At 38.4% G+C, this 19,856-nt stretch overlaps 1 protein-coding gene across 3 annotated transcripts in view; it reads right to left on the bottom strand.

Moving 5' to 3' along the window:
• KANSL1L (KAT8 regulatory NSL complex subunit 1 like) overlaps positions 1-15,017 on the bottom strand; it is a 144,775-nt gene extending 129,758 nt beyond the window's left edge. For 2 of the 3 annotated variants that reach the window (XM_023731224.1, XM_023731222.1), the window contains exons 1-2: positions 14,995-15,017; positions 1,174-2,290 (exon numbers count right to left, since the gene is read on the bottom strand). In XM_023731224.1, the coding sequence (XP_023586992.1) occupies positions 1,174-2,261 (1,088 nt within the window). In that variant the 5' untranslated portion in view covers positions 2,262-2,290; positions 14,995-15,017. Of the gene's footprint in view, positions 1-1,173; positions 2,291-4,602; positions 4,895-14,994 lie in introns of those variants that run through there. The other variant, XM_023731223.1, reaches the window with a different exon arrangement.
• Between the last annotated feature and the right edge of the window lie 4,839 nt (positions 15,018-19,856).

Genomic DNA, 19,856 nt, shown 5'->3' on the forward strand with positions numbered 1-19,856 from the left:
ATTAGACTGGACTATGGGACATAAAATGATACTCGTGAAGAGTGTGCTTCTTAGCTCAAGTAGATACATGAGATTAAATGAGCAGCTCTCGTCCGGAAGCGAGATGAGAAGGCAGAGAGGGTCAGGAGCTGGTTGAATGGACACGGGAAATCTGGGGTGGAAAGGAAGAGTGTGCTGTCACAGTATAGGGACAGCAACTAGGGTCACATAACAATACGTGTATAAATTTTGTATGAGAAACTACCTTGAATTGTAAACTTTCACTAAAAGCACAATTTAAAAAAAATTATGTTCTGTCTGGCTAGTTAAATTAAAATTAAAATTAAAAATTTAATTCCTCAGTTACACTAACCACATTTCAAGTGCTGAATAGCCACACGAAGCTAGTGCCTACTGAATAGCACAGATATACATTTCCATCATCTCAGAAACTTCTCTTGGACAGCGCTGTTCTGGAGTGTTAACATGCTGTGATAATTGAAAACATTTCTCTCTCTTTTTTAAATATCTAAGTACTTCCCTCTCAAGTAAATTCTCAAAAGTGCAGAGACTGAATATTTTGCCTACAACTGAATCTCTAGTATCTAGCATATAATAAAGAATTCAACAAATACCTCATAGCTGACACTATAGATTTGTAATTACTCCAGCGAAAATTCACTAAGTTGGTAAAGGCCAGAGCTGAAAGCTGTGAATATGAGTATATAAATAGTTTTTAAAAAAAACAGCAGGTCAACTTAGATGTACCTTACAACTGATAAATTCTTCAAGCCAGTGAGGGAGCTTTATGTGCAGACTTTAAATTTTTCTAGTTTTAGCTATTCATATTGACTAGATCACATCAGCAAAGATTTGGGTCTTGTCCACAGTCTCTTCTAATTCAAGAACAGAAAAATATGCCTACTCATAGCTTAATTACTTTTTATTATTCCTACATGGGTTTTTCCTAGGTAAAGAAAGCAGTTGAGTAACTTATCTGTGAATAGTCTGTATATACTCACACACAATAGTTTAACCAATGAAACATTTTAAATTCATCAGTTTTACAACTTAAAAGATTATACCATTAAGATTTCAGAAAATCTATTTCCTTTTAACATGTATTGAAACCAAGACAAAATTGCTGCTATATATATCAAACAGTAAAAGATCTAATAATAATTTTGCACTTACACTGCCACATTTTTTCTAATGGTACATTCATCCAAATCGTCATCAGAGCTGCTATCAGTTGCATCAGAATCCAGACCCTCTTCAACATGAGACAACAGCCCTGTAGCAGACAGTGCAAATCTTTGGATTTCTGCAGCTGAACACCGTGCAAAGCCATTTTTTGTATCATCCCACAATTTATTCTCTGCAGTCAATACGTTGACTTCTGGCTTAATTTCAGTGCATTTAGGTAAACTGTTATCCAAAACTGTGGTAGGTTCATGAAAGATCTTCATTTTGGGGAGCTGATGCTTCACAGAAAATTTCATTTGCTGACCATAGTGCTTAACAACATGCTTTGCCAGGAGCATCTGCAAATGTTTCTGAGTTCTTCTAGCCTGGCTGAGTAAAATTTTCTGTTTGCTTACACAATGAAGTAAACGAGCATTCACTTCCTCCTCTTTTTCAGCAGCTGAGGAAGTAATAGGCACATCTGAGTGGCCAGGCCCAATTTTCCTTTGAGCACAGTGCAATAAACCCTTCTTAATCTCAGCATCAGTGACTTTATCCAAAAGTGCTCTCTTTTGGTACCATTTACAGTTTTGCAATTGTACTTTATCTACATTAGTGTCTTTGGTTATATTTGAATCCAAAATAATTTGTACATCTGTCATGCACTGGCTTGTGGTATCTGACAGAGGTTGCTTTTTGATGAACTCTTCAGAATGAGACTGACAGATTTTACTGAGCTGAATGTTGCTGCCATTACACAGTATTTTTTTCAGCTTATTGCAGTTGGGTTCCCCTAATTTCTTTTGTTTATAATTCTCACTGTATTTATTTAATGTAGAATTAGAACTCATTAAAAGAACCGTCTCATAATGTTTTGAAGACTGAGGGGAGCCAAAGTGTTTTAAATTCACAAAATTAGTGTTAAGAGTAGGTTCAGGAGTTGGAAATCCCAGCATCTGAGAGAAAGTGTCTCCCTTTAGCTTTTCATCTACAGTTCTTGGACTTTCCATGCATAACATCTTGTCAGACTCCATGGTACTTGGCAAAGATGAAAAGCAGATACCCTTTGTTGCTGCCTCCCTCAGAGCTGGGGTCATGGCGATTCCTGCAGATAATTACTGGAAACCTAAAATAAGGTAAAAATAAATTATCAAATATCTAGAAAAATGTTTATGCTTACACTTGTTCCAAGGGCAACAATTTTGATGTTTCTCATTAAAATGTGAATGGAACGAAACTCCTCCTTTATCTCCCCATTCCCAACACTATCTCCACTCTTGCTCACAAGGGATTCGACCAGGACTAAACAAAGTATTCCTCACTCTGCCTGGGGGCCAAATATTCAAAATTCCAATCAAAGTTACACATTACCTAACAAAATAAATAGTTCAACAAATATTTGTGGATGTAATTAAATCTCAGGATTCCACTTGTTGACAATGTTTAGTAAGAGTCAAAAAAAAAAAATTACCGACCTGAAATCTAGAAACCATACTTCAAAATGTGACTCAATCCCATACTTTCAGCTGAAAATTAAAATACTTGTCTTTATGAAATAAAATAAATTGCTCTAAACCTGTGTTTCTCAAGCTAATTTTCACAAACTGAACACTATTAATAATAATTAAAATATGCTAAATAGTATTCGCCCTGGTGGCGAAGTGGTTAAGAGCTATGGCTGCTAACCAAAAGGTCAGCAGTTCGAATCTACCAGCCACTCCTTGGAAACCCTATGGGGCAGTATTACTCTGTCCTATAGGGTCACTATGAGTCATAATCGACTCAACAGCAATGGGTTTAAATAGTATTTGTAAAAAGACCTACATGAACTGAACAAACAAGAATGTATTTACATAATTTCACAGTTCTTAAAAATAATAATGAAAACTTGCCCAATCTGCAATGTGCGTAAATTTTTCCTGAAATAGCATTTGCAGTATTTTTTTTCCCTTTTCACAAACAAATAGTCATCAGTTATATTTATAGAAGATGTCACTCCTGCCTGGAAAACAGTGAAGACTGTGCCACATCATCACTAAGGATTAATCCTGTAACTAGACAAATTTCATTGTATTTTTAAAAAACTATAAAAACGTATTTTCCTTCACAAAAAAATTAATCCAGCACCATTAAAAATGATCATGCCTGAATAGTTAATGAAAAACTTTTGTATCATTAATGATTGTAAGTTTTTGAAGATACCTAATACTTTGAAACTGTGATACTCCATAATTTTTGTTTCAATACACATGATGGGTGATAGTCATTTAAATGACCACACTCCCATATTGTATGTCCTCTGGTGCTAGCTGTAACTCTACTCTCTTCATTCCTACTTAAAAACAAAAAACCAAAAGTTGATTCTTCGCAAAGATTACCAAGAAAGATCGTGGACGAAAAAAAAGGCACAAAAATGTGTATGTAATAAAAAATACCATAAACAGGGTTAAAAGCTACTGATAGACTCGGAGACAGAATATGCAACATGTATAAAAGACTAAGGATTCGCATCTGTCCAGAATATATAAAGAACTCCTACAAATAGGCTAAGGATATAGTCAGGTACGTCGCAGATAATGAAATCCAAATGGTCATTAGGCATATGCTTCGTCTCACTATAATAAGGGAAATGTAGATTAACATAGCACAAGAAACCAGTTTTCCAACCATCAAATTGACAAAAGTGTGTTCAGTAAGAAAATATCACTTATGATGAGGATATGGGTAAATAAGATTTCTAACATCTATTGGGACTATAAATTCATTCAGTGATTTGACAATAATGTTTGTCACAGGTGCACAAGGGTGCAATGCTTTTAAAAGCAAAACATTCTTTCAAAACAACCTAGACGTCTAACAATTAGAGAATGGATAAAAAAAAACATGATGGAATACTGTCTACCAGTTAAAGAAGAATGCAGTAGATCAATATGTACAAATATCGACCAAACCCCAAAACCAAACCCACTGCTGACAAGTTAATTCTGACTCGTGGTGACCCCATGTGCATCACAGTAGAACTGCACTTCACAAGGTTTTCTTGGATGTAATCTCATGGAAGCAGATCTCCAGGTCTTTCTTCCATGCCTCAAAAACAATAAGTTAAAAAAAAAAATGCAGAACATATATTGTACGGTACCATTAAATGTAATACAAACAAACAGAAAACCATACCATATACATGTATGTAAATGTGTGTGGGAGCCCTGGTGGCATAGTGGTTAAGAGCTTGGCCACTAACCACAAGGTCAGCCGTTCAAATTCACCAGCCGCTGCTTAGAAACCCTGTGGGGCAGTTTTACTCTGTTCTATAGGGTTGCCATGAGTCGGATTCGACTCAACAGCAACGGGTCTGTTTTTTGTTTTGTTTTTTTGTTTTTATACACGTGAGCGTGTGTGTGTATAGAATTAATAAGAATGGATCAGAAAAATACCCACCGAACTTGCTAAATCCATCCAGTGAGGAAAGAATAGTCTCTTTAATAAATGGTTCTGGGACAACTGGATTTCCATAAACAAAAGAATGAGCCTGGCTGAATCAATATCTCAAACCATATAAAAAACTAACTCAAAATAATCAAAGACCTAAATGTAAGATCTAAAATCATGAAACTCTTGGAAGAAAACACAGGATAATGCTTTGGGGTCTAATTTTCAACGATGAATTTTAGATACGACACTGAAAAACTTCTGTTCATCATTAAAGGACTTTATCAACAAAGAGACAACCTACAAATTGGGAGAAAATTTTGCGGAACCATATATCTGACAAAGCTTTAATTTCCAGAATATATAAAGAACTCCTATAACTTAATAACAAAAAAAACAAACAACTCAATCAAAAAATGGACGAAGGACTTGAATAGATACTTCACCAGAGAAGAAATACAAATAGCCAATAAGCACATGAAAAGACGCTCAACATCATTAGTCATTGTTGTTGTTAGCTGTCATCAAGTTAGCCCCCAACAATAGGATCAGATCATTGTGATCCATATGGCTTTCACTGGCTGATTTTTTGGAAGTAGATCACCAGGCCTTTCTTCCTAATGTCTTAGTATGGAAGCTTCGCTAAAACCTGTTCAGCATCATCGCAACACACTAGCCTCCACTGACAGATAAGTGGTGGCTGCACTTGAAGTGCACTGGCCAGGAATCAAATCCTTGTCTGTTGCATGGAAGATGAGCATTCTACCACTGACCCACCAATTCCCCCTAACTAATCATTAGGGAAGTGCAAATTAAAACCACAGTGAGATTACTACTTTGTCCCCACTAAGATGGCCATGATTAAAAAAACTGAAAACAACAGGTGTTGGCGAGGAAGTGGAGAAATAGGAACCCTCATTCACTGCTGGTGAGACTGTAAAACAGTACAGCTGCTGAGGAAAACAGTATGGCGGTTCCTCAAAAATTTAAACATAGAACTACCATGTGATTGATGTGTGCCACTGAGTCGATTCCAACTCACAGCAACCCTATAGGACAGAGGAGAACTGCCCCAAAGGGCTTCCTAGGCTATAATCTTTGTGGAAGCAGACAGTCACATCTTTCCCCCGCAGAGCAGCTGGTGGGTTCTAACCTCTGACCTTTCGGCTAGCAGCTGAGCGTTTAACCATTGTACCAACAGGGCTCCCAGAACTACCATACGACCAGCAATTCCACTCCTAGATATATACCCAAGAGATCTGAAAGTAGTACCACACACATATATGTACACCGATGTTCACTGCAGCACTATCCACAAAAGCTAAAAGGTGGAAACAACCTAAATGTCCACAAAACGTGGTGCATACATACAATGGAATATTAGCCATAGAGAGAAATGAAGTCCTGACACATACTACAATGTGAATGAACCTTGAAAACATCATGTTAAGTGAAATAAGTCAGTCACGAAAAGACAACTTACGTATGATTCCACTTATATGAAATATCTACAACAGGCAAATGTATATAGACTTAAGATTATTTGTGGTTACCAAGGGCAGGTGGGAGGGAAGAGAAAAGGAGGACTCATTGCTTAGGAGACACTAAGCTTCTATTAAGGATGATGGAAAAATCTGGAAATGGATAATGCTGATGGTTGCACAACGTGATAAACACAATGTCACTAAATTGTACACGTGAAAAAAAAAAAATCCATGAAACTTTTAACAGTAATTGCATTAGATATCTAAGTTTCATGGAATAGAACTAGGAGATGTAGTTCAAGGAGATTTGAGCTTTAACTACAAAATTTTATTACTTGAAAGAAAAGATTAAATGTAAAAATGAACCAATGTTTATTGTTATTTCTGGGGTGATAAAACTAAATGTTTGCCTTTTATATATATATACTTTACTGTATAATTGTATGTACTTCTGTAAAATCCCAATTCTGTATGTCTTAAAACTTACACATTTTTATATAATATCTCAAAAAAAGTATTAAATTCTACACATAATTCCCATTTATCCTAAATCCAGAAAACAGGACAAAAATAACCTTTTTTACATTTTATAGCCTATTTTTATGAGAAATAGAAAAATTATAAAATGAGCTAACATTGGGAAATTTTTTTGCAAGTTTCAAGTTAAGTCATTTGATCAATTCAACGATCTATACCTTCTAATCTATAAACATCTCCAACAGTATTTAGATAACTACATAACTCTCTAAGGAAAACTGTCTTAACCATAGTTCTCACTGCTGATGTAGTCATATTCAAAAGATAAGGTACTCTACCTCCTCCTCTCCCTCACTCAATTCTAACTCTATGCACTCCATCCTCTACTCTCCATCACCCCATTCAATCTCTATGTACTCCACCCTTTACTCTCTCTCACCCCATTCTATGTTTGAAAATTCTAAACAGGGTGCTAATGGATACAATCAAAATGGTCAGTAGCTGGGCAGAAGGTAAAATATCATGAGGCAAGAGAGTTCATCTTGTGCCATAGATAAACTGAAGATAAGGGGAAACCAAAAATAAGAGGTAAAGAAAAGATTAGTAGTTAAAAATATAGTTGGTAGCAAAAGGAGAAGAAAAAGAAATGCAGAGATGGAGAGTGACTAAGGCACTCTTACGGTAGAGAACTACAATAAAACAACACACAAATCATTTCTGGTGAGATCTCTACAGCTTACTGCAAGTGGTAGATAACTTCTAAAATGACCCTAATAATCTCCACCTCCTGGTATTCATGCCCTTGTGTAATCCTCTCCTTTAAGGTAGTAAGGATTTAGTGACTCAATTCTAGTGAAGAGAATGCAACAGAGGTGCTGGAATGTCACTTCTGAGATTAGGTTACAAAAGGACTATGACTTCCATCTTGTCACCCTTTCTCACTCAGGGAAGCTAGCTGCCATGTTATGAGCTAGAGAGACCCAAGAGGGCAAAGAACTGATATCTCCAGCATACAGACAGCAAAGTCATGCCAACAGTCAAGCAAGTGATCTGAGAAGCAGATCTTTCCCCAGCCAAGCCATGAGTCAATACCTTTAATGCAGCCTTACAACAGACCTTAAGCAAGAGGCGCCCAGCTAAGCCATGCCTAGATTCCTGATCCACAGAAACTGTGAGATAATAAATGGTATTTTAAGCCACTAAATTTTGGGGTAATTTGTTATACAGCAGTAGATAACTAATATACTTGGATATAAATACTTTTGGCTTCTAATCTGTAGAAGGCCCAGCCGTATCATAGTTCCTATTCTAGGATTTCCAGGAAGTCTCTCTGTACTCTATTCCCAAGTGTATCCTTATAAAAATCCAAGCCTGAACAAGTATCTATACTTTGCAACCAAAAGAAACTCAACAGATATGTCTTATGTAGGTAAAAAAGGTAAAACATAAGTGCATTTATTCCAATGATTTCAACTATTTAAATATGTAATCACTGCATATGTTTCCAAACTGAATATTCTAAACTCTACCACTTCTTACCATCTCCATATTGCATAAACTGCACTTAATCATTAGCACTTGAAAGCTCTATAAAGGCTTGGATTTCTTGACTATTTTAACTACTGTATGCACAACATGAAAAAGTGTCTGACAGATAGCAGGTGCTCAGTAAATACTGGGCGAGTGAATGAGTGCTTCCATTATACTTAGAATAAAATCCAAAGTTGTCCTTACCATGGCTTACAAAGTTTTACCTTATCAGGACCCTGACTACCTCACCTTCTACAACTCTCTCCATGGCTCACTGCATTCCAGAAAACTCTGGCCTCCACGCTATTCTTAAAACACACCAAGTTAAGTTTCTGGCTCAGGGACTTTGTGCTTGCTATTCTCTTAGCCTGGAGCAATTTCCCACAAATAACATTGCTGCCTCACTTCACTCATGTTTCTGCTCTAAGGTCACCCAATCAGAGTCGTTCCCTGACAAACATATTTAACAAACCTCAGTCCCTCAATTCATGACTCTCTATTCACTTACATTGCTTTATTGTTCTTCACAGCACTAATCACTACCTGATATTATATTACATTCTAGGGAGGAATATAGTTTAAGGGCAGGAACTCTATTTTGTTCAATGCTTTAATTCCCAGCATTCAGAACAATGCCTGGCACACAATTATTCTTATGTATTTGTTGACAGAATTAATGAACAAAAAAATCAGTGGATCATGATTTTCAAAGGTGTTCCTGGGTTTAAGTAGTTATAAGTATTAACAACATCTATCTCAATTACAATTTTTAAAATATATGCTACAAATTCAGCAATATATATAAAAAGACAGTATGTCACTACTAACTATGGTTTATTCCAGGAATACAAGGCTGGTTCACCTTAAAAAAAAAAAAATCCATCAATGAAATTCACTCTATCAGAAGCCTGAAAAAAGAAAAACCTTACGTTCTCAACAGATGCAGGAAAAGCATTTGACAAAATTCAATATCCATTCATGATAAAAGAAAAGACGAAGGAGGAAGAAAAGGGATGGATATTCCTTAACCTAATAAAGAGCATCTACACAAAAGTTTAAAGATTACATCATAATTAATGGTGAAAAGACTGAATGTTTTTGCCCTAAAACTGGAATGAGACAAGCTTTCTGCTATCACCACTCCTATTCAACGTCGTAATGAAGGTCCTTGCTAGTGCAACGGAACAATAAAAAAGAAATGAAAGGCATACAGAGTGGAAAGGAAGAAATAAAACTGTCTCTATTCATAGGTGACATAATTTTTTATGTAGAAAATCCAAAGGAATCTACAAACACACACACACACACAAAACCTCCTAGAATTAATAAACAAATTCAGTAAGGTAGCAGGATACAAGGTCAACATATAAAAATCAACTGTATTTCTATACACTAGAAATGAAAACCTGAAAATAGAAATTTTGAAAACAGTACTAATTCCAGGAACTCCAAAAAGCATGAAATACTTAAGTATAAAGTATAAAATACTTAAGTATAGGTCTTTGGGTGGCACAAACAACTTGCACTAAGCTACTAACTGAAAGGTTGGTGGTTTGAATCCACCCAGCAGCACCACACAAGGAAGGCCTGGTAATCTACTTCTGTAAGATTACAGCCATTGAAAACCCTATGGAGTACAGTTCTACTCTGACACACAGGTTACCATAAGTCAGAATCGACTAGACGACAACAGATTTGCTTTTGGTTTTAAATCTAACAAAATATGTGCAGGATTTATATGCTGAGAAAATACACAAAAGCAATTAAAGAAAAAGGGAAGGTCTAAATAAATTAAGACATACAGAGTGTTTATGGATTAGATCATTCAGTATTATTAAGATGTTAATTCTGCAAATTCACCTCAAGATGATCTCTATCAGTTCCATAAAGTGTATTCCATACGTAATCTTTCACCCACAGAGCAGCTGGTAGGTTCAAGCCACCGACCTTTCAGTTGGCAGCTGAGCACTTAACCACTGCACTGCTAGTCTGCTATTTAATGTATACTGAGTCAAAACTGAACGTTCAATAGATTAGTTGTTGTTGTTGTTGCTGTTAGCTGCCATCGAGTTGACCTCAACTCAAGGTGATCCCAAGCACAATGGGATCAAACTATTGTGATCCACAGGAATTTCACTGGCTGATTTTTCTGGAAGTAGATCACCAGGCCTTTCTTCCTAATCTTCCTTTAGTCTGGAAGTGTTGCTAAAGCCTGTTGAGTATCACAGCAACACATAAGCCTCCACTGACAAACAGGTGGTAGCTGTGTTGTGAGGTGCATTAATATGTACTTATTGAGCAACATGTGAAAGACACTGTCCTAGTTACTAGAAAGATGGCAGTGAAAATGATAAACATGGGTGGAGGTTAACAGACTTGTAGATGAGGGAAGGCCTCTCTGTGGGCAGCATTTGGTCTGAGACCTAAAATGACATTAAGAAACTAACCAAAAATTTGGGGGAAGGGCCTTCCAAAGAATAAGGTCGATTAATAGGCAGCTTTAGGGCAGGAATAAATTTGGTATTTATGGAACAAAAATAGCAAATATATCTAGAACTTAATGAGCCAGAGACAGAGTGATAGGAAATAAAATCAGAAAGGTAGATAGTGGCCACACAATGGACATTTTACACAAGTCAAAAGAAAGTCACTAGAGAGATTTAGGCAAGGGAGTAACATGATATGATTTATATACCTTATTTTATTTTTTTAAAATTACTCTGGCTGTTCTGTAGAGAAAAGATTTGTAATGGAGCAAGAATGGAAGCAAGGAGACGAGGAAGGAGATTACCGGAGTAACCTAAATGAGATATAGTACTGACAGCTTGGACTAGAGAGAAAAGCGTAGAAATGGGGGTAAAAAAAAAGAGTGAATTTAGAACAGGTTTCAAGGTAGTGAATGAAACTTTTGATGGCCAAGATTTTGTGGGGCTTAATGGAAAGAAAAGAATCAAGGATGATGCCTAGGTTTTTGGCTTGAACAACTAGGTTGTTGGTGGTGTTATCTTACGAAATGGGGCCAACTTGGAAGGGACTTTGTTGTTGGTTACCATTGAGTCGATTCTGACTCACGGCAGGCCCATGTCTGCAGAGTAGAACTGCTCCATAGCATTTTTAAGGCTGTCAACCTTCGGAAGCTGATCACCAGGCCTGTCTTGTGAGGCATCTCTAGGCAGGTTCAAATCGCCAACCTTTCAGTTAGTCCCCTTATTCTTAAGCTAAAAGAAAGTGAAAAGATTACCAACAGCATTTTGAGAGAGGGGAGAATTCTAAAGTAAGATCAGATATTAATTTCCACATTTATAACTTAAATGTGTTTCAGATAGCTGATCCATGTAGTAACAGTAAGAAAAAAGCAGGAAAAAAAAGACACATTCTTTAACAAACTATGAGATGCTCTTATAAATATTATTCAAATAAAAGACAAAAAAACAAACCTGTTGCTGTCAGGTTGATTCCGACTCATAGCGACCCTATAGGACAGAGTAAAACTGCCCCATAGGGTTTCCAAGGAGGGGCTGGTGAACTCAAATTGCTGACCTTCTGGTTAACAGCCAAGCTCTAACCACTGAGCAACGAGGGCTCCGTTCAAATACACAGGGGCTCAAAATTTCTAATTTGTAATCATAAAGGGCAAACCCATTAAAAATAACAAAATGAGAATGAGTTCACATTGGTGCAATATACATAGGAACTAATGGAGGGTAGGAATACAAAATACAGTGTCATGTTTCTAAGATTTCTTTATATGTGACATAATGGGAAGTCTCAACTTACAGCAAGAAACACTACAGTAACTGGTATGACCTGGGTACACTTAGCTCAGTTCTTTTTATTCAATAATGTTTATAAGCATGAACTTCTTCCACTTTGAAAACTATGCCTAAAAAGGAATTCTCTTTGAAGACAAAGGAATTTAATTAAAGATAAAGCCACTTGGGTGGCCACATAACACATCAAACAGATCACGCTTCAAGCAAAATTATCACTATTCATTTAAAAGTGCATGACTCACTGGGATATAAAAGAATCTCTTTTTTTAAATTTACACTTAGACAGGCACTATAACATTTGCTAAGTCTATACATTTTGACTTCATATGCTTAAATATTAACCAAATAAAGTGTAAACAAGATAAAAATATAGCCAGATAAAAATGTAGCCAGATAAAAATGTAGCCAAATAAAAATGTACAAACAAAAAAATTATTAAAAGTAACATGCCTGAGAATTCTTGGTCTTACAGGAATGGAAACAAAGCTTCAATATTATAAAAGAATAACTAAAAAGTTCCTAAAAGTATAAAAATATTAACAAAGCCTCAATATTATAAATGAATGCATATCCTCCCAATTCTGCAATACTTAGAAAATTAGAGGTATAAGAAGTGATATGCTTTCAAGTCAGTAAATTGGTTACTAATTCCCTATTAACTGTCACTTCTGTTGCTAACAAACTCATTCCATACTGTTTGATAACTTAACGAACTCAATCACTAAACACAATTATAAACTTGAAGGAAGCCACTTTCTGCCTCCTTCAACCACCATCTAATACTGTATAAACAAACGTAAAAGGACATGAGATAACTGACTGAATACATGAAAACAAGAATTACATATAAGGTATATGTAGCAGGTTAAAGGTAGTAAGATGCTATGGACCATAACAGATAGGCTAACAAGAATAATCTGAATAATGAAACAAAGGAACTTTAAAACACTAGGCATTTTTTTTTAATACAGAAAAGACTATAAAAGTGAAGCTAGAATGAATAGAGTTAAATTTAAGTGAATTCTGGATAAACGAGTACCAAAATCCATTGGCGCTGAGTCGATTCTGACCCATAGTGACCCCATAGGAGAGAGGAGAACTGTCCCATAGGGTTTCCAAGGCTGTAAATCTTTACAGAAGCAGACTGTCACATGTTTCTCGCAGAAGCAGCTGGTGGATTCAAAATGCCAACCTTACGGTTAGCAGCCAACCACTTAACCACTGCACCACCAGAGCTCCTTAGATGAACGGGTAAATGAAATACTCTAAGCTAACATGCTACCAAAAAAAAAAAAAAAACCACACCAAACTCTTTGCCATCAAGATGATTCTGACTTATAGCGACCCTATAGGGCAGAGCAGAACTGCCTCATAGGGTTTCCAAGGAACAGCTGGTGGATTTGAATTGCTGACCTTTTGGTTAACAGCCGTAACACTTAACCACAGAGCCACCAGGGCTCCGTTAACATGATACACAGCGTCAAAACTGGAAGAAGCTCTTGCATAATAGAATAGGTGGATAGTGGGAAGTCACTAGAAATTGTAGTAGGTAACCGTGATAATTGTAGTTAGGCTCCCCAACCTGAATGGAATCAGTTAAACAATAATTGTATATTGCCAACAGTGTACTCTTAAACTGAGTAAGACAAGGAGCGCCTGGTGGATTCGAACTGCCGACCTTTTGGTTAACAGCTGTAGCACTTAACCACCACACCACCAGGGTTTCCAAGACAAAAAGTAGAAGACACAATTTCCTGACATTCCTGAGATCAAAAAGGTACACATACCAGTAGTCAACTGACAAGTATTTATTGAAGACACACTGTGTAATTAGCAGCCTGTCCAATATGAAACACATTCCTTTCCCTCAAGCAGCTTACAATAAATTAGGAAGATAAAACGAATGCATTTCAGACATAAGAAAAATAAAGCAATGCAAATGAAAGCAAGGTTTTTTGTTTTAATGCTAATACAGGATGATGAACAAAAATATAATGGGAGGCATACTCATACAACTAGATGAGCATAAATCCATACAACATTCTGGAACATAATTTGGTGATGTTCCAAGAGCCTTAAAAAATCCAGAATCTTTGACCCAGTATTCCCCTTATACAAATCTAATGAAAAGAATTTCAGAGATTTATGTACAAGACTATTCTGTGTAGAAAAACGTATACTAATAAAACATTAGAAACATCCCAAACATCTGCCAATAAGAAATATTTAAAATATGATATTTATATGATAAAATGTTCATCAATTAGTAAAAATGTTTTCAAAGAATATATAATGATACAGAAATGTTTCTGAGGTAAAATTACGTGAAAATGCAGTATAATCCCAATTTTAGGAAAACAAATTTCATAATAAAAGACTATTTTACAAAATAAGCAACTGCTACTTGACTAAGCACGTATCAACAAAATAAAAATGTAAATGTAAAAATCAATGTGATAGAATTGGTCTTGATTAAGAAAAGTTTCACGAAAAAATTACCCCAGAAGGGCTGAGGAAGAGAAGTAATGATTATCTTGTAGATTAAAACTACAGCTGCAAGGAAGAAATGGTGGCAGATCTTAACACTGATCTGAATAAGGAAGCTGAAGAAGAATCAAAGGTAATAGTTAAAACAGATTTTGAGAATATTCAAATATATTCTATTTCATGACACATGCATTCTTTATAATCCTCCTGTATGCTGGTTTTTAAAAGCCTGACTTTTGTTATAAAACCGTATTACTAAGCGATTTTTTTGAATGTGTAGTATTAGTATAGATTACAAATCACTTTTACTAATACAAGGCACTTGATCCTCATAACAACCTCATAAAGCAGGGACAATATTGGGAAATATTTACAAGAGGAAAAAGACTGAGATCAGAGAGGTTGTGACTTGCCCAAGAAAAACAGCTAGTAAGAGCTGGAAAGGGCAGAGACGACTCACTGGTAAACCTTTCTCAGGCAATCTGCATTCCAGAACACCAGGTTTTTCTCCATTACTGAATTATTTTTAAAGCCACTTTTTCATAGTCAAAAACAATGCCAGTTTTGTCTGCAGTATTGGTAAATATTTCACTAGGTTTTGTTACTAACGAACTTGCCCCATCCAGCATTGAAAAAACATTTCTACTGACCCAAACTCGGCACGAAGTTAAGCAAGCTGGTTAAGGAAAGCCGAAGGAAGCTGTCCTCTTTGATCTCGCCAGTACAGGACTGTTCTTAAATTAGGAGAGTCAAAAACAAAATGTACTTCCCAAATTAAAAAAAAAAAAATCCCCCCCGTAATGCCACTGATCGGAAAGGAAGGGAGGAGTGGACAAGTCAGGGGCGAGGCAGGGTAGAAATGAGCCAAACACTAATTCTCCAGGAGTAAGAAAACATTACAAGAATGTCCATCCATTGCCTTCTCTCTTGGCTGTGAAGCCAGCCTCTTTCTTTCCTGTGATTTCTAAAACGATCAGCACATAACCCTGCATTTCTTGCTACCAACCACCACACATCCTCTGTTTCCACAGAGAAGTGACATAAACTTGAAAGCACCATCACTCAATAACACTCTAGAGTCCCCTCTCCCCCAAATAATTCTAAAAGCCAAATAAACGTTTGCCTGAAATAAATTATAAAATCAATTAAACAAGAAAGGCATCTAACACAGACGGCTCTGTCCCAGAGCTCCTCCAAAGCAGTCGCCGCCACAACCGCGCCGGGCAAGGTGCCGCCGCCGAGGCAAAAGGCGGGCCCAGGAGCCCACGTGTTCTGCCTTCTGCGCACGCGCCAGCCAAAACAAAAGGGACGCAGGCCAAGCCCCTCCCCTCCCCCACGTGACCCGCGTCTAGGTCCACCCTCGCCCCTCCCTCCATCTCCTCTCCCCTCCCCTCCGCTCCGCTTCTGCCAGGGCTGTTAGATTTAGCCGTTTAAATTTGGCTGCGATCCGACCCCTGTCCTAGAGCGCGATCGTGTGCCGGGACCCAGAGTCCAACAGCCCAGAGAATTCGGGGGGCGAGGAGGCTGCGGGTCGGCCGCCGGGCCCGCAAGTCCACCCAGCGGTCTCCTCCGCTCTTCCCTCCCCGCGCTGCCGCGGTCCCCGGCAGAAGAGAACCACCCCCCTCAGCCCGCCGCTGAGACGCCGGCCACTCGCCTGCTGGGGCGCCCTGGCTCCCCTCCGCCGCCGCACCTTCGGTCCGGCCGTGGTGGGGGCTGCTGAGGTGATCTCTAGCTGCCCGCCCGCCTCCCCCCACCAGGGGCGCCGCTGACTCGTCTCCAGAGCGTGCCCCGCTCCCGCCCCGGCCGTCGCCGCGGTTTAACAGTCCGCCCGCTGCCCGCAGCTCCGGGCGGCTCGGGGGACGGAACCCTGCCTTGGTGTGGGGGGTAGGGGGTGGGGTGCGAGGGTAGTGGGAGGGGCACGGCGCCGGCCAATAGTAGCGGGGGAGGGGCAGCGCCATGCAAATGAGGGCGGGTGGCGGGGAAACCCCGGCAGGGGGCGGGGCTTGTAGAAGCGCCTCGGAGCGTTCTGGAAGTGGCTGGTGCGCGATAGCCGAACCCTGCTGCAGAGGCGCGGCGGTTCTTTCGGGGCGGGCGTCGCGCTTCTCCCGCTTCCGTCTTCTCCTTCCACCGTGATAGCCTGGAGGAAAAAAAAAGAGACCGGGCGACTTCCCGCCCCTGGTTTGCTATTTTTGTGAGGGGAAAAACAAAGCGCTGGGGAAAAGTCAGACTGCTTCACGCCCTGCCGCCCGCGCCGGGGCCGTGTCGGCTCCGGGCGTCCGGACCGTCCCGCCCCAAGCGTCCAACGGTTAAATTTTAACATTTTGTCGCAGTCGTCAAATCTGTACGTCTCCATGCATTTGCTTTAATTTGGGACGTGCGCGCAATTCAAAGTCATAATTCTAAATGACCCCCGAGGGGCCCTGAGATAAAGCGATGTATCTGCCTTGCTGATTTTGTGGTAAAAAATAAAAAATTAGGAACCGCCAGCTAAAGCATTTTTATATTTGTACAAAGCTGGTTTGAGGGACGTTAGAGTTGACTCTGCTCTGCAGTAGTGCAAATAAATAACCGGAGTTTTATGTGGAGATAGTTGGCTAGGGATACATAAAAACATCTCTGAGAGTCTTGCACCTGGCCCAGCGTTCCACTCACCACTAACTACACCCGGGCGTTTCCCCAGCCACGCACACAATTTTTTTTTTTAACTGAACTCTATATTTAGCTCCTTGGATGATGGATTACAGGCTTTGTTAAGCACCTAATTTACGCATAGAATGATTTAAGGCATGAAGTGTACTATAATTTTAGATCCTGAATGACAATTGCCATTATTTCAACCTTATTAATTGGATAAGATAATGGAAAAAATCCAAGGAATTATGGCAAAACATAACGCATGACACAGATTCCTGGAATTGGGAGATGAGCTGCTTATTCCGGACCTTTCTAATAGACTGTGACATTGCTACAATGATTTTTTATGACAAGCTGCATTTATTGGTGAGAATACTTTCAAAGAATTACTCAAAACACTTAATTACAACTTAATATGAGTAAGGAAAGCGTTTCAGCAAATCGATTTACCTTTATTGGAATAAAAATCGTAAACTAATAGGTTGTTGTGAAAATAATTAAATCAACAAATATTTATTGGATATTTACTACATTGAAAGGGCTGCCCTATTCCGAGAATAGAAAATGCAAAAAACAATAAGGCATTAAAAATGTTTAAAAAAAATTGACAGTCCAAGAAGTCAAATAAGCTTGTGTTAAAATAGTTCAAAGGAAGATTTTGGATTTTAGCTGGGCATTAAAAGACTTTCGGCAGAGAAGTAAGGAAGGCACTAATAGTTAGGGAGATAGCATCCTTGAATGTCTTGAGTGGAGGTTGTGTGTATCATACTATTGGGCTAGAAAGGTACATTGTGGAATAGATGAGTAGATCTTCAATGACGGGAATTCAGAATTTGACCTGAGGGATTGTGAAGCCATCTCCTACAAAATAATCATCAATTATCAAAACTAAATATCCATACATTTGTCAAATCTTTACTGAACACATATTTTGTGATAGGCACTGTGTAGATAGCAGCAAACAAGATTCTTTCCCTCATGGAGTTTATAGAGGAGGACATGGGCATTAGACCAATAATTACACAAATAATTCATAAAATATTTTTACAGACATTATCTAATTTGTTCATCAAACAACCCTGGGCATTTCCAATACTCCAGACTTAATTTTCTTGATCTTGCAGTTTGCCAAATTTTGTAGGCCTTCAATATTTCTGTCTATCAAACCATTATACAAGTAAAATCTTCTTCTTTTATTTTCAGTTTATGATACTTTAAAAATAATAGAAATTTTTGAGGGTTTGGAAAATCATTACCAAAATAATACAGGTTGGATGTAAAAAAGTTTGACTCCAAGACACAGATAGCTGGGCTGAAATGAAAAGCACAAAGAAGAAAACCAAAATCATCTGTAAGGCCTCCTGTATTTTATATGTATGAGATGACACTGTGCATACTGTCCTCCCCATTTAACCATATATTAAGAACATTATTCCTTGACCCATCCCTTGAATGTTATTCTAAAGCACGATTTTAATCTTCATAGCTGCATGCCAGTTTTCCAGACACTGTAGAACACCAAAGCTCATTACTACAAAAATTGACATACTGAACCATTTGTCAAATTTTCTACATTACGCATTCAGCAAAAGTTGAATGTAATCAATTTTAAAAAATCAAGAATATATTACCATTTACAAGGTACATTAAAAGCATTTTGATTTCCAAGCAAAAATAAAACAATGCTAGAACAGGAGACTTAAAGATCCAGCAAGAACAAGGAGAAGGAAAGGGCACCATTCTTGCTGACATAATTATTACCTGTCTGGAAGCATATAAAAATGTTCAGGTAAGCAGCATTACAATGATTTCATGAGATAAACTTCTCTCAACACTGGTTTTTATTCAGTCACTTGTTTCATTCAGGAAATATTTGTGCATTACTTAATATACAGCTGACTCTGTGATAAAGGCTAGAGATATGGGAGAAAGATCAATCATTAGTTTCAAGCAGCTCAAAGCAAAGAAGGGGTTATAAGCTCAGCAAATAGTCACTGACAATACAGTTTGCAAAGCTAAGACCAGGGCTTCAAACCGTTCCTTTCCCGTTGGACCCCTGCTGAGACTTTGCATTTCCACCCCAGATATACTGAATCAGAATCTACAGTTTAACAAGATCCCCAGGTGATTCTTCATGTACAAAAAATTTTGAGAACCACTGCTCTACCAGTGGAGCCCTGGTGGCACAGTGGTTAAGAGCTCAGCTAGTAAGCAAAAGGTCAGCAGTTTAAATCCACCAGCCACTCCTTGGAAACCCCGTGGGGCAGTTCTACTCTGTCCTGTAGGGTCGCTATGAGTCGGAATCAACTCTATGGCAACAGTTTTTTTACTCTACTAGTGATTCTCAGAATTGGTCCCTAACCAACAGCATTAGCATCATCTGGGAACTTGTTAGAAATGCAGATTCTCAGCAGGGGTGCCAACTGGAATGAACCAGTTTGAAGCCTTGGCTAAGACAGAGGAACATGTGGGATGCTATGCATGCACAGTCAAGAGATGCTTCCTGGAAGAGGTGAGCCTTAAATTTAGTTTTCAAGACTGAGTCAGAGATAAAACAAAAACAAACCAGTGGCTGTTGAGGCAATTCTGACACATGGTTGTACCATGTGTTTCAGAGTAGACCTGCAGGTTTTCAATGCCTGCAATTATAGGCTGCCAGGCCTTGTTTCCAAGGTGTCTCTGAGTGGATTTGAACCACCAAAGTTTCAGTTATTAGCCAAGCGTTTAACCCTTTGTGCCACCCAAGGACTCCGAAGCAGAGATAGCAAGGCTGAAATGCAGAGTACAAGCGAGAAGACTGTGAAAGCTAAGGCTAAAGAGGGAAGTAGGGACCTTCTAATCCACACTAAGGAGTTTGTATTTCATCCTGAGATGGGGA

This window comes from Trichechus manatus, unplaced genomic scaffold, assembly GCF_000243295.1.
Source record: "Trichechus manatus latirostris isolate Lorelei unplaced genomic scaffold, TriManLat1.0 scaffold00041, whole genome shotgun sequence".
Lineage (NCBI taxonomy): Eukaryota > Metazoa > Chordata > Mammalia > Sirenia > Trichechidae > Trichechus > Trichechus manatus.